At 42.8% G+C, this 16,053-nt stretch overlaps 1 protein-coding gene across 1 annotated transcript; it reads left to right on the top strand.

The window, feature by feature from the left end:
* Positions 1 to 4,542: 4,542 nt before the first annotated feature.
* det1 (DET1 partner of COP1 E3 ubiquitin ligase) lies at positions 4,543 to 13,844 on the top strand. The gene is made up of 8 exons (XM_061076715.1): positions 4,543 to 4,791; positions 5,777 to 6,043; positions 6,149 to 6,361; positions 7,216 to 7,439; positions 9,924 to 10,053; positions 10,563 to 10,753; positions 12,381 to 12,572; positions 12,979 to 13,844. Exons 1-8 carry the CDS (start codon positions 4,543 to 4,545, stop codon positions 13,166 to 13,168), a joined length of 1,656 nt encoding a protein of 551 aa, XP_060932698.1. The 3' UTR covers positions 13,169 to 13,844.
* Positions 13,845 to 16,053: the final 2,209 nt, after the last annotated feature.

The following is a 16,053-nucleotide window of genomic DNA, read 5'->3' as shown; positions in this document are numbered from 1 at the left end:
TCTCTGTCTTCTAAACTTTGTGCACGAGGCGTGTTTGTCTCTGAGAATTTCCAGCTTGAAACACTTTTTTTCTTCTCCTTCCTCCTTTCCCCCTCTTGACCACAAAGAAGGGAACAATTTGAAGCTTCCAGGTAGCTGCTAAGAGCAAAAACCCTCCGAGCTGTTTCACGTGAACGAGACCCTGGTCCACTTTGGTCTGTAAAAAGCCCAGAGGGATGAAAAAAAATGATCTTCAATAAACACAGTGTCTTCTGGCAGATAGAGGCCAAAAAAAAGTGTCTGGAAACACTCAGATGCTCGTCTCAGTGTGAGAGCGACTTCGTGGGCTGATGCTAAAAGCTGAGGCGAGGGTCCTGTGTGCTGAGCGTTTTATTAGAGGGGATATAACAGAAGAAGGACCAGAGGAGGGTGAAGAGTTTCTGCTCTGAATTACTGTGAGGGTTGTTGTTGTGGAACACACAAAAACAAACACACACAAAAACACAATTTTGAAGCACAAGAATAGAGGCACCGCTCAAGCATTTGCACTCATGGACAGAGACGTTACAATGATAGACACACACACACACAAAAACACACATTTCTCTATAGTTGTAAGGACACTCACTGACATATTGCATTCCCTAGCCTCTTACCACAACCTTAACAATCACAACTAAATGCTTAAACCTAACCCTAAACCTAAACCTAAACCTAAACCTATCCCTAACCTAAACCTAAACCTAAACCTAAACCTAAACCTAAACCTAAACCTAACCCTATCTGTAACCTAACCCTAACCCTAACCCTATCCCTAACCTAAACCTAAACCTAAACCTAACCCTATCCGTAACCTAAACCTAAACCTAACCCTATCCCTAACCTAAACCTAAACCTAAACCTAACCCTATCCCTATCCCTATCCCTATCCCTATCCCTATCCCTATCCCTATCCCTAACCTAAACCTAAACCTAACCCTCAAACCAGGTCTTAACCCTCAAACAGCCCATTGAATTTTTGAGGACCAGACAAAATGTCTTCACAACGTCAAAATATAATTTGGAGGCGGGAGAATCTTGGCAGCGCTCAACCGTTTGCACTCCTGCACATGCAGAGACGTTATAAAGATAGACAAACGCACACACACACACACGCTAACACACATGCAGACACACACACACACACACTTTGGAAGCACAAGAATACAGGCACAGCTCAATCATATGCACTCATGCACAGAGACGTTACAATGTAAGACACGCACACACACACACGCTCGGACGCACACACTTGTCGACATCACGAGGCACAGGTTTAATCAGACATAGTTGAAAAGGAAAATGCCATTAGATTTTAAATTGGATAATTTCACATCCTTCCCTCCATTCATTTCTTCTTTTCAAACTGGCCTTTTATGCCCACTACATGTGCTTTTATGGAAAATTACAACATTTAAACGAGCCTCTCTGGTCAGGGATAATTGCACAAAGAGCCATTAGCAGTCTTCCAAGACTAAAATGGGCTGCGAGCATTATTGTTTTTCTTCTTATAATGCTATTGTCAATCTATAAGAACATGTCTCATGCGAAAGAGGATAATCATAATCATCTGTCATTATGCGGAGCAAAGCGCCGCTCACCCCCAGGTTCACTCTATGCTGCAGACTTCTGTAAACAAATCAATTCAACGAACCAGGCTAAACAAACCAGACGGCTGTACGCTCTGTAGGTGAAGTGGTGGCAAAAGGTCTTCGACTTCTCTCCTGTCAATTTAGTGGAAGTAATTATAATCATGTTGGAAGTTTGCCGGAGCACTTGTGCCGCTCACCTGCAAAACCCACCTACTGATCAGCAAATTGGCTCTTCACTGAGATCAGCAGGAGTACAGTACCTTCATCTCATGTGTGGACACCAGACTCCGACTCCAGTCCTCGGCAATTACCCATAAAAAATGGTTTCCAGGAAAATGGTGGAGAGAAATGTTCAGAAATGCATTTATACTGTGTGAGCTTCAGGCACGTTCGATGCACATGTAACAGAGATGTTAGAAAATAATTTAGAATGATTGTATTACGATCAACTTTATATATAATGTTATTCCCTCAAATCATTGTTGCGTATTATGTCAATGATTTCATATCCACAATTTTATTCTGCAATCAAAAATGCATTTATTCATTTCTCTCAAAGCTTGTGTAATAAAATGAACACTATATGAAATCTGTATGTAACCATTGGATGTAAAAGTCCTGCTTTGATTTGATGCCATTTTCACCGACATCGCACAAAAGCTGTTGGATGGAATATTACAAAAACCTGGGAACACAGTGTGAATCCAATCCAGGGATTTTTAATTTAAACCATTTATTTGTGACACTTTCACCATTTTCCAAGGAAATAATTAATTTGATGGAAATATCAGTTAAATTTGAGGGACTAATATCTGTGAGTGTGTTTGATTCGGTGCAGCTTGGTTGGATTTTAGGACACTTGTCCACATGTCTCACGTCCATCTGATCATATGTAAAAGTCTTAAACGTTGCACTACCACGTTTCACCTGAGGAGGCTGTAGCGGCGCTGTTTGAAACCACAGCCTCTGTGCAGCACTTCCTCGCCGCTGTCTTCTTCTTCTTCTTCTTCCTCCTCTTCTTCTTCTTCTGCTTCTTCGTTTCCTGCAGCTCACAACAACAAACACACACCCGCTGTGGTCTTACTGGTGCCGGTGGAAACTTGATGGTTCTTCCCGAAGCGGAACGTTAAGCGAGGAACCAGCGGAACCAGCGGAACCAGTGACTTGTGTCAGCCGGGATCTGAAGAGCTGCTGCACTGGAGCCTGCAGGATGTGGGACAGTGAGTATCAGTGCGAGTGGTGGTGCCACATGTGTCACTGGTTCGATTCCAGTTCAACCAGTGGAGTCTCCCAGTCTGGCAGCAGGTTGCTTGAGACTTTAAGAAAGCAACGTGTGTCTCCTGTTAAACACACGTAGCACCGCTGTGTCGAGGAAACAAGTCATCTTAATTAATCCCTAATTAACCTTTCCATTGGATTTACCACTCATTAATCATACATAACAAATGTCATCATGACTCTTACTTGGCAACGACAACTGTATTCAGCCAAAAGGTGATTTGGTTCATTAATAGAACAGAAAACAAGATTCCGTTTTTCAAACAGCCAATAAAACAAGAACACAATAAAACCTCATAACAGAGATGTTCAGTTGTGTTGAGTAAAAGTTCCGTTTCTTTTAAAAATAACCAAAAGATGGATTAAATGATTCCACATGGCAGCGAGAATCAAATACCTGACTGGAACCGTGGTGCAAACCAAACCAGCGAGGTCATGTGACCTCTGGCTGATGTCATGTGACCTCTGGAGCGGCTCATCCCTGGTGTGAACAACCTTAGAACCAATGACAGGAAGCGAATCAGTGTATCTGTCATTTCATTGTTTTTTTTAAAGGTTTTCTCTTCCTGTTTTGGTGACCGGTGAACTTCCACAATATTTGTGACAAAATAAATATCAGCTGTCAGGAGACAGACGTGGACTCGGGACAAAGAGAGACGCCTCCTGGATATTTAGACTGAAGAGAACATATCACTTTTACTATCACAAACTTTTATGGAAAATAGTTGAGTAGTTTTAACGTAAACCTGCAAACAAACAAACAAACAAACAGACGAAAAGAAAACCTCAAGATAATCAACACAAAAGTAGCTACTCAGTCATTCACTGTATTGTATGAAAACCTGGACTCAGTTCAATTAGGTAAAGAATATTAAAGACACATGATTATCAAGCAAAAGCACATTAACACTAAATCAAAACACACAATCAACCATTAGTAGAATTAGACAGAAAATTGACAACATAGCTTAAACATAATAACATGTTTTAGTGATGTATAAACTTAGAGGAGGAGAAAGTTCTAAAGTAGTAAGAATCTTATTATTTTACCTAAACACTTAATGAAAAATCAATTGCTTAATTTGATAAAACGCCGCCATTGGTATTTTTAATACTTTCTCTTTCCTCTCTAACATATAACAGCTGTTCACATATCTCCCTCCGTTAACTAATTAAACGTATATATATATATGTCCGTCTTCTCTGCTCCTTGTCTTCGGACAATAGACATTGATAAGCATTCACACTTCATTAAAAGGCCTTCAGCTGTAATTGATTGGACCAGAATGTCACTCTTCAGAGAGTGAACCTCTGCCAAGGCCCAGCCGTCCCTTTGAATTCAATCAGGCTGCACCAATTAACCCTCACTTATAGATATCAGTCCCTTAAATAAGCCTCTTCAACCAGATCTATGGATTATTTATATGAGAAATTATTCAAAATGTCAAATAACTTTGCAGAAAGTGAAAATCTGTTCGGTTGTCTTTTTGTAATTCTTCTGATAAACAAACGAGCTCAGGAAAGTCCTCACCTGTTTTACTTCTCCTGAACACCAGGAACCAGGGCTGAGCTTGTGATGTAGTCGCTTCACCGGTCCCCCCCCTCCACCCCCGACCCCCCCCAGCCTGTGTGAGGTCACTCTTCGGTCACAGCGATGGACGACGACTCTCCCACCCTGAAACCCAGACGCATCCAGAACCAGAATGTGGTCCATCGGCTGGAGAGGCGCCGGATCTGCTCGGGCCGACCCGGAGCTCAGTGGTACCGAGTTCGCTGCTTCCACCAGAACCTCTTCCCCAACTTCACCGTGGTCAACGTGGAGAAGCCGCCCTGCTTCCTCAGGAAGTTCTCACCAGACGGACGCTGCTTCATCGCCTTCTCCTCGGACCAGACGTCTCTGGAGGTAAGAGGAGAGAAACCTCCGTGTCACATCAATATCTTTGTTCTTCTCACAGATTTCCCTTTAATAAAAATAGTTTGACTCTTAAAATATCACATAGAATAGACTTGGAACTAGGGGCGGAAAGTTTCCGGAAATTTTCCATGGAAAGTTTAGCTCTGGAATTTGGGGAATTTTGAAAAAATAAATAAATACGCAAATTAAAGGCTGAGCAATAAAAACATCATTCAAAACTCTATTTTAAAGATGAATGTAATGCAGCACACACTGCACGTTGAGTTTCAACCCTCCACTGTGCATTCTTCCATCACATGCACAGATAACTCCCAGCATCCTTCACTCTACAGCAGGGCTACTGAGGCCTGCTGTAGAGTGCAGGACTAGTCAGGTAAGTTTCCATGATATTACTGGGAAAATATATTAGCATGCTGATTGAGGATTGTTCATCTGTTCATCTAGCCTATTTCCATTCATTTATCCATCAATTGTAAAATATGTTTACAGACGATTCCAATTGTTTGGCTAACTATTTATATCTCTGGCATTGCATTAGTGTTTTTTTACAAACTTTTTTCTCATCTTATTCTACAGAACAATGCCACGTGCACTATCTCATGTGTGGAGACATTTCACCCCATCCAATGTAGAAGGAAAGGCTGTGTACATTTGCAAATACTGTGCAAAGACCTATGTTAAGAATGACACAACGATGCAGAAGCATATAGTCAAGTGCCCAAAGTTTCCTCAGGGCTCAAATCAGCCTATGACAAAACAAAATGTTTATATTTATGTCTGTATATGACAAGGTAAATACAGTTTGTATAAATTACCCACAACATTTCCAGTTTATTCCAGTTTTTTTCCGTTAATTCCCATGGAAAGTTTCCAACTTTGAATATTCCCGGAATTTTGCAACCCTACTTGGAACAGATTTGTTCCGTTTAACTACTAATATACCTAAGACAAACCGATGAACTCCCTCTTCCAGATCTATGAGTACCAAGGCTGCCAGGCGGCCCAGGACCTGCTGCGAGGTCAAGAGGGAGAAACTCTCCTGACGGCCAATGACCAGCGCTCCCTCAACATCCGAGGCCGTCTCTTCGAGCGCTTCTTCTCCCTCCTCCATGTCACCAACGTGGCCTCGAATGGAGAACACCTGAACCGGGAGTGCAGCCTCTTCACGGACGACTGCCGCTTTGTGATCGTCGGCTCGGCCGTGTACGTCCCAGAGGAGCCGCCGCCGTATTTCTTTGAGGTAACGACGCCTTCAAACTTTCCAAATTCCACAAAGGACACCACAAATGGACCTCCATAGTTTGGCTCGGATCGACTCTTTCATCCGTGTTTTGTCTCCCACCAGGTTTATCGTAACAACGAGTCTGTGACTCCGAACCCCCGCTCCCCCCTGGAGGACTACTCCCTCCACATCATCGACCTCCACACCGGCCGGCTCTGCGACACCAGGTCCTTCAAGTGCGACAAAATCATCCTGTCCCACAACCAGGGGCTCTACCTCTACAGGAACATCCTGGCGGTGCTGTCGGTGCAGCAGCAGACCATACACGTGTTCCAGGTGAGCAGAGAGGGATTTCATGTAGATCTAAAATGTAAATCTACAGTAAAACCATTTGATCACAGTTATGAGGTTTATTTTTAGACTCATTCAACCCCCCCGCTGCTCTAAGGAACGATACAGGAAATCGTTCCTCCCAACAACCCATATAAGACTGTTCAACTCCTCCCCCTCTGTCAGAGCCTCCATCACAGAACTGCACTAAATATACCTATGTCTCCTTGCTCTGTGTGCCCTGTACAACACTCCGCTCCATATACACTTACTTCACATCATATGTGATAAGTGTTAATATAAACCATATTGAATTTATATATCATTTTATACAATAATATTGTCTTTTGCACACTCTGTCTACATATTCTTACACTCATAGTATATTATATTATCTATTGTATAGTAAAATACTTATATTTATACCTCTACTATATATCATATATTATATCATACTCTCTGTATATTATTTGTATATATAAGTCTATATACACATATTTATACATGTGTACATGCTATAATTATTATTATTATATTACTATTATTATTATATATACTGTTGCTGCCATTATTACTATATACTGCTTTTATATTGGTATAATTACTATCATATATAAATATATATTATGTTATATTATATACTATATATACTGTACTATTTTTATATACTGTCTAACAATAAATTTACCATCATATCATCAGTACTATTACCATCATCTTGCCACTGCACCTTATCTACCTGTTTATCTTGTGTTTCTGTTTTTATTCTTTCTACCTCAATATTTTTTATTTTATTCTATTGTATTTTATTGTATTCAAATCTATCTATCTATCTATTTCTCTGTCTCTTTTCCCACCAGGTGACTCCAGAGGGAACGTTCCTGGACGTGAGGACCATCGGGCGCTTCTGTTACGAGGACGACCTCCTGACCCTTTCAGCTGTTTACACCGAGGCTCAGGCCGAGAGCCAGCCGGGCTTCCCCCGCCTGTACACCGACAAAACCATCAACTCCCTGAAGCACAGGCTGCTGGTCTACCTGTGGAGGAGGGCGGAGCAGGACGGCAGCGCCACCGCCAAGAGGAGGTACCATTAGGGTTGCAAAGGGGCGGAAAGTTTACGGTAAATTTCCGGAAACTTTCCATGGGAAGTTAAGCTCTGGAATTTTGGGAGTTTTGAAAAAAAATTAAAAATACGCAAATTAAACGCTGAGCAATAAAAACATCATTCAAAACTCGATTTTAAAGATGTATGGAATGCAGCACACACTGCACGTTGAGTTTGAACCCTCCACTGTGCATTCTTCCATCACATGCACAGATAACTCCCAGCATCCTTCACTCTACAGCAGGGCTACTGAGGCCTGCTGTAGAGTGCAGGACTAGTCAGGTAAGTTTCAATGATATTACTGTGGAAAATATATTAGCATGCTGATTGAGGATTGTTCATCTGTTCATCTAGACTATTTCCATTCATTTATCCATCAATTGTAAATCATTTTTACAGACGATTCCAATTGTTTGGCTAACTATTTATATCTCTGGCGTTGCATTAGTGTTTTTTTACAAACTTTTTTCTCATCTTATTCTACAGAACAATGCCACGTGCACTATCTCATGTGTGGAGACATTTCACCCCATCCAATGTAGAAGGAAAGGCTGTGTACATTTGCAAATACTGTGCAAAGACCTATGTTCAGAATGACACAACGATGCAGAAGCATATAGTCAAGTGCCCAAAGTTTCCTCAGGGCTCAAATCAGCCTATGACAAAACAAAATGTTTATATTTATGTCTGTATATGACAAGGTAAATACAGTTAGTATAAATTACCCACAACATTTCCAGTTTATTCCCGTTAATTCCCATGGAAAGTTTCCAACTTTGAATATTCCCGGAATTTTGCAACCCTAGGTACCATCATTGTCCTCTTGTCCCTTACTTTGTTAACTTCTTCTCTGCTGTTGACCCATTCATTTTGTATTGGTCCTCTTGCAGCTGGATTGTGGGTCTCGATTAAGTCTGCACCAGAGTTCGATTCACAGCTTCACTCACCACAATCAATTTATTTCTTAAAGTTTCTCCTTCTTTGGCTCGATTTCTTTTGACAAAGAGAAAAAAACCTGCATCGCTACAAATCCTGTGAGAACGTTCCGTGTTTATTGGTCCGATGTTTTCCTGGGTTGGTGGAGCCAGAGAGTAAACACAAGAAGAAGAACCCTTAGTCCCAATGAGACCATGGTTCATTCTGCAGTTGGCTGCTAAAGCTGTGGAAGATGCTACAGCTTGTGAGCGGTGCCTTGTAAAGGACACCTGGTAAACCCCTCCACGCTGGTGTTGTGGTTATTTTAGTCAGCACCAGTGTGCGGTTACCGTGTTCACAGCTGCTGAAACCAGTCCCACCGAGGGGGAAACAAATCAGAGGCATATTTAACTCAAATCAGACTAAAACCTGCAGGTGTACAAACACCTTTAGAAATCACAGCAGCTTGTATCAGTGAGTCCTCAAGGTTCATCTCATTCTCTGCTGCATTCATCTGGACCGGGTCTGTCTGCAGGAGCAAGCAGAGCTGCAGCAGTGCTGTAAATGTGAAGAGAAGTTTTACTGCAGCTCACTTTATTAAGTCTGTGCTTTCAATAATTCCGACCTTGTTAAAAGCGTGGAGACTCATCAGGAGCTTTCCTCTTGCAGCTGTACAGCTCTATAAACAAAGTCCCTCTCACTCTGTGTTTACGAGCCGGAGACGAGCTGGACTCTTTCAAATGTCATTCGCCAGATGTTCTTTCACTGAATGAGGAATTCTTTTGAGCATATTATTCATTGAATTCGTTTTTCATATGATTTTTATCCTGTAAATGCAATTTAGTATAATGTTTCCCATTCCCTTTTTTCTAAGGTTTATGTTATTGTATTTAAATCCTGCTCCTTTGGTCTAAAAAATACAAATTAATCAATGATCACAAAAGCTTCAATAAGTTGTGTGATCTACACATTTCTTTACTTTTGTAAACATTGGGAGATTCAACATTTTTTTTCAGAGAATAGTTCAAGGATCTCAGTGAAAACATCTGACATATTTAGAAGATATTTAAGATGTGTTTGAAATATAGTGCAGATTCAAATACAAATCTGGATGTAGTGAATTCAAATGTGGTTTCATGAAGGGATTGTTGGAACCTGGTGGTTTCAGCTGAGAAGCTTTCTAGTCTCATAAAAGGCATTTAAGTGTAAGTTTCTTAGATCTGGAACTAAGGTTTATTTCCTTAATATTCATTTTTCTGCCATATAAAAAAATCACCAAATCCTCTCATCTGACAAACTGCAGCCAAGACTTTTTGCTCTTTTGGCTCAAAAAACAACATTTAATTAACGATGACATCTGAAAAATCTTCTGTTAATTGGCAAATGAATTCAGCTCTAATACGTTGTGAGATCTATGAAATGTGTTATTCTTTGATTTGAGTGAGTTGTTGATTCCCAAAGCTTTTCAGTCACGCAGATGTTGGATATTCACGTATTGATCTGTGCAGCTTCTGGTTTTTTTATTCATTTCTTCCGTGGTGTCGTCAGGTTCTTCCAGTTTTTTGATCAGCTGAGGCGGTTGAGGATGTGGAAGATGCAGCTGCTGGATGAGCATCACCTCTTCATTAAATACACCAGCGAAGACGTGGTCACACTCCGAGTCACCGACCCCTCGCAGGTAGACACACACACACACACACACACACACACACACACACACACACATTCCTCCCCCTGCTCTCTTTGTCGCTCGCCCCTGCCTCCTCTCGGCTCTTTTGTTGCTCACGCTGTATAAAAGGGAATTCCTCCTTCAGGTCTCCAAGGACACGAGTCTCCTACAGATTCTCCTCGGTCCTGTTTCCTGGTGACACCAAGTCGATCTAATTAATGTTCAGGTTATTAACATGAAACCTGTGCTCTCTCACTTCCTCCCTGATTTAGCTATTTTCATTTCGGCAATGAAGAATAGAAAACCATAAACGTTATATGAAAACGCAAAAGACTGAAATACCTGGTTGTGAGAGAATAAACTGTTCTTGTTATTTAATTATTAAGACCAGGGAGGATTGTGTTGTGTTTTAGAGACGATAAATACACCTGCAAGAAAAAAATGTTCTACAATATAAAGTCTTTGCTTCTTCCTCCAACCCCACCACCCCCTCCCTCTCCCACCTCTCTCTCTCTTAGCCGTCGTTCTTTGTCGTGTACAACATGGTGTCCACAGAGGTGCTGGCCGTCTTTGAGAACACCTCCGACCAGCTGCTGGAGCTGTTTGAGAACTTCTGCGACCTCTTCAGAAACGCCACGCTGCACAGCCAGGCCGTGCAGTTCCCCTGCTCCGCCTCATCCAACAACTACGCCCGGCAGGTCCAGAGGAGGTACGGAGAAGAAACACACTCTGTACTGTCGAGGAGACATATTGGATGAGCAGAATTGGCCACATCGCACCTACACATTGATGCTAGTTACAGGTTTCAAGCTCTATTTGTTTTCATTCAGTGGCGGAAACTTCCTAAACCCTATGAAACCACATTTAAATCCACTAGATCCAGATTTTTATTTGGATCTGTACGAAGTCCACAGGTAATAAAGGAGGTAATAATGTTCTCCTGACCGAACTATCTTCACTCCAGCTTGACTGTTCTTGTGCCGGCAAAGTAAATCCAGGCGCTTGTATCTGAGTGAAAGGGAAAAAATCAAAAACCTCCACCTGATGTTGTGCAGCCAAATGTCAGGAAGGATTTGAAGATGGTGGATAGAAGGAAGCAGATCAGCAGCGAGCGCCTCCAGGGGGAGGAAGCAGTTTCAGGACTTAATCTGGATATAGAAGCGAGGCCTTAAGACGGTCAGTGCGGCTGCAGGAGCTGTGATTGAATCTGGTGACACAATCCTCAGTGGGAGGGGAGGAGAGGGGAGCGGAGAGGGGAGGAGGGGTGGGGAGGAGAAAGGAGGTGGAAAGGAGAGTTTGAATGAGGAGAGGAGAAACTGAGAGCTGGCAGGTACTTTGAGGAAACCAGATTTTTGTCATTTACATGAGTGGAGCCCACTTACTTCACAGAGAGAAAGAAGCTCAAGTATAAAACTGAATGTTCAAGCACAAAACTAGATGAGAGGACATTTAATAAATCTGGATATAGAATTTAAAGGACTGAAGAGGGAAGGGAGAGCAGAGGATGGAGAGTGAGAGGATTCAGTCTATTGAGGATTCTTTGAGTAAATATCAAATATATTTATTGAAAGGGACTCTTACCTTTGTTGCATTTGAGAATTACAGCACATTCAAATCATCCCGCCTTCCTCCAATGCCCCACCCCCTCGTTCCCATCCGCGGTGTTTTTTTGAAGAAACTTTATTTACAAGCAGACTTACAACCTACTGCCTCCGCGCACGCACGTGAGTTTTTGTTTACCAAAGCAATGGATTCGGTAAGTTATATACATTTACATTCACATATGATGACGGGCCCGAATGCGCCACAAGAAGCAGACGGAAAACCTGCATGTCCATGCAGCAAACAGACAGGTCTGTCGGCCAATAAGGTCCTTCGGTCCGAAGAATTTTATTGGTTGAAGTTTTCACTAAATATTATGAGAGTGAAATAATTGTTTGTTTTTACTCCTGGTGGGTCTGTCTTGCATTTTAGAGTGTCATTACCTTATTAATACCAATTTAACCTTATCCACAAAAAGTGTAAAAATGCAACAAAGGTAAGAGTCCCTTTAAGCTGGTTTATAGATGTCCACTGAAATGGAGGTTTTTAACTCACTGTTCAGAACTGGTGTTAACATCCGTCCTCTGAGATCCGATCCGAGTTCAGATCCGTCCTCTTGTCATTAGAACCGGGTCTGAACCGGGTCTAGTATCTGAGAAGCACTTCTTCGTGAAGTGGAGGATCTTTACCCGAAGGCCACTTGTCTGATGGAGCTGCTCGTTCTCTAATGAATCTCCCTGCTGCCGCTTCCTTCTGTTTGGCTGACGTCCCGCCGTCTGTCTCTGCTCTCTCAGATTTAAAGACACCATCGTGAACGCCAAATACGGAGGCCACACCGAGGCGGTGCGGCGGCTGCTGGGTCAGCTGCCCATCAGCGCCCAGTCCTACAGCAGCAGCCCTTACCTCGACCTCTCGCTCTTCAGCTACGACGACAAGTGGGTGTCGGTGATGGAGCGGCCCAAGACCTGTGGAGACCACCCCATCAGGTAGGACCACCTTCATCAGGGGGGACGAGCTTCTGAATCACAGCAAACGATATCAGAGTCAATGAAAAGAGCTGTTGACAATACAAATATCACAAAGGCAGTAAATCTACATCAGGTTTGAGGCAGATTTAATTAGTTTTCAATATTGTTGACTATTTCTGTCTGTTAATTTCTTTTTATTTTGATAATATTTTTATTTACATAGTCTCAAACGTGTGGTAAAAGCTGCAGGATGAAAGATTTACTGACAGTTAATGACAGACTGATCCGTAGAGAAAATTAAAATCAGCTGATTTCCTCTCTGACAAAATAAAAGAACAGCAACATGGACGCCTGTCACTGCCAACACAGAAACCACCAGACCTCCATGTGATGGCTCCGTCTGCTCCTCTCTCTCCTCCACCAGGTTCTACGCCCGGGACTCCGGCCTGCTGAAGTTTAAGATCCAGGCGGGTCTGCTGGGGCGGCCGGTGAACCACGCCGTGCGGCGCCTGGTGGCCTTCACCTTCCACCCGTTCGAACCGTTCGCCATCTCTGTCCAGCGCACCAACGCCGAGTACGTGGTGAACTTCCACATGAGGCACGTCTGTGCGTGAGGAGCTGCTGTGTGTGTGTGTGTCTGTGTGTGTCTGTGTGTGTTTGTGTGTGTTTGTGTGTGACAGACAGAGACGTAGACCCTGAGGAGTCGTACTGGGAAGCAAATGGGAGTTGACTGTTGGGCTTCTGTTAGCATCTACTGGTGACAATACAGCAAACACTTCCACCATCAGGAGGCACAAAGCGGTTTGTCCTGTGAGTCGCCCTCTCCTCCTCCTCCTCCTCTTCCTCTTCCTCCTTCCCTCCTCCTCCTCCTCCTCCTCCTCCAGAGAACTCAGCGGTCCCTCTCCTTTTAGAAACCGCTGCTCCCTCTCTTCTTTCCCCTTCCATCACCCAGTGGTCACTCCACCTCCGCCCCTCCTCCCCATCTGCAAGCAGGCGGCAATTCTGCCTCTTCCTTCTCCCACTTCCTCCACAGAACAAAGGGGGACCTGTGGGGAGGAGAAGCTGGAATAAGTGTAAATGGAAATGTAGAGCGAGTGATTGATGTGCGAGGGAGGAGGGAGCCGTAGGTAGCCGCACGACGGAGGAGAAACCAAAGGTGTTTTTTTTCTTTTTTTTTGAAAGCTGTGCATTCATATCAGAATTGCTTTTCCAGTTGGTCCAAGATCAGCTCTATAATGAACTTGCTTTTTTTCTCACATCGATGTGGAAAGAGGCGATTTTATATTGTTTTAAAACCATTTTTTTTTACCTTTTATTGTTTGTATATATTTTATGCCAATAAAATTGTCTAAATTCTGCTCACCCGGTTTCTTTCTGCTGACTCCTTGAATCCCAGATCCTCAGTGCTGAGCAGGTCGAAAGCCACCTGAAGTAGAATTAGTATTATTTCTGCTTCCCACCTCTTAATATTGATTCGTCTGGATTTTGTCTTAAAACATTTACACAAATACTGTGTTCACACACACACCTTACCAAGGATGGGAGAAGTTATTATGCACATATGAGCGGGAAAGAATTGTGTTATATTCTACAGCAGGTTCAGGAATTCTCCCATCACACCTTGCGTGTTGCCTATATATGGGTGGATGACATGACGCATGATTTTTCTGTAATTAAGTGTAAATGTTTATTTAGATGCATTTAACCACTTAAACAACACATGGATGGGATGCATATTATGGTACTTTGTTTTAAACTTATGATTTTGTATGAAATATGTTATGTTTTGATTATATTTTAAGGTGAATACGCAAAATGTCCTGCGGTGTGACCGTAACATAGGTGAAGCATTAAACTTACATATTAACAAAATACACCAGAAATATCTGGAGCAGTTAATAACAGCCTTGGCATTATATTGTATATAATGACTTTATTAATATTAGATTTTAATATGCACAAAACTAGTATATTAGTATTTACAGCAAAATAACTTTCGTAACACAAATGCTGTCCTGTGGCGTGACATGGAAAATCAGATTTTTGAAACGGCAGTTACATGGACAACTATAGGGGCCCTTAGTTTATCCCACTACCAGGAAGCCCCCCAGATGTTGGAATGTACTGTGTATGTTGAAAGGTGACTGTTAACCTCTGATTAATTTAAACATTATAATTTCATACAACTGTAATCCTCATTAGAACTTTATTAAAAAAATACTGTTTCACCCTTATTTGTCAACTACCCACATGTCTGTCCCAGCTGTACAGACGTTGGACAATGATTTGAGTTTGAGAGCAGACGAGACTCAGTGAAAGGTTCTTATTTCATTCTGAGGCCTGATCCCTGCAGTCTGTTCTCCGGCTGCGTGGTCGATCATAACGGTGCGATTTCATATCAAGTCCATCTGCTGAACGGACCAAAGCCCAACATCTGCTTGGCTCAAATGTGTTAATAAAAACACCTAAGCACGTATAGACAAATCTATAAGTATCCAAATTGACCAACAACTCCCCCCTCCCATCCCCTCCAATCCTGACCATGTGAACGTGAGGTTGCTAATAAAGAAGCTTGTTTGCATGTCTAATAAACAGAGTTAAAGGGGACGAGCACACAGCAGGCAGCTGCAGGGAGGTCAGGGTGGGATGGACAGCAGGTGCTGAGGGATTAAGTGTTCTCCAAGCCTCTGGTTACACACCACAGTGGACCTGGGAGGTGTGTGTGTCTGTGTGTGTGTGTGTGAGAGAGAGAGAGAGAGAGGAACACGGGGTTTAGAGGGAAGAAGGTATTCCGGAATGAAATGATGATGGAGAGATGAAAGAATTGGACAATCGGTGAGAGAAGGCGGTGGATGAAGCGGGACAGAGGGAGGTGGAGGTGTAGCCGGTTCTATTTCTTCTTTTGCATGAGCACAGTGAACACTCTCTGGTAGATGGAAGCTTGAGGAGGCCGTGGTATGTCATTGTCATTATGGTGTGTTTGTGTAAACTGGTGTGTGACAACATGCTGTGATAATCAACTAATTACAGGAAGCGCACACAGCAGGCACACAACCCTGCACACAGGACCACACATCGTCTGTGCTCCTCATCTGTGCATATTGATATGAAATGCACAGGTTTGTGTACGTCACTGCTCCTCCTCTCGTATGTCCACGCTTCTGTTTCTCTCGTGTCACGGTTTCCATCGCTCTGCACAGAACGTGTGTTTCTCCTCTCTGGATTCAGTGTTTCACAGCGAATGAGGAAGCAGGACGCTGTGGAATCCGAAGCCACCGCTCGAGTCCTCCGTGAAAACACACAAAGCAGATTCAACACGAACCTGATGACAGCACTTATTGACAGCACAATAACAAATATGCTGCATCTGTCTTATGCCTAAGATTCACGTAAACCTAGAGCCTTCTCCCTGACCTTGGTTGCTACGGAAACATAACCACTCTCTGCTTGGTAACCTAGTCTTTTTCTAATTGCTGTTGTCTTGGCAACAGCGCAACCA

The sequence above is a fragment of the Limanda limanda genome, chromosome 8 (assembly GCF_963576545.1).
Source record: "Limanda limanda chromosome 8, fLimLim1.1, whole genome shotgun sequence".
Taxonomy (NCBI): domain Eukaryota; kingdom Metazoa; phylum Chordata; class Actinopteri; order Pleuronectiformes; family Pleuronectidae; genus Limanda; species Limanda limanda.
This window is presented reverse-complemented; position numbering and strand designations above follow the sequence as displayed.

Bases quoted from the DNA above. Each gene is read 5' to 3' on its own strand.
- det1 (XM_061076715.1), top strand. From the start codon at position 4,543: ATGGACGACGACTCTCCCACCCTGAAACCCAGACGCATCCAGAACCAG. The intron at 4,792-5,776 runs GTAAGAGGAGAG...TCCCTCTTCCAG, and splicing joins CGGACCAGACGTCTCTGGAG to ATCTATGAGTACCAAGGCTG. The intron at 6,044-6,148 runs GTAACGACGCCT...GTCTCCCACCAG, and splicing joins CGCCGCCGTATTTCTTTGAG to GTTTATCGTAACAACGAGTC.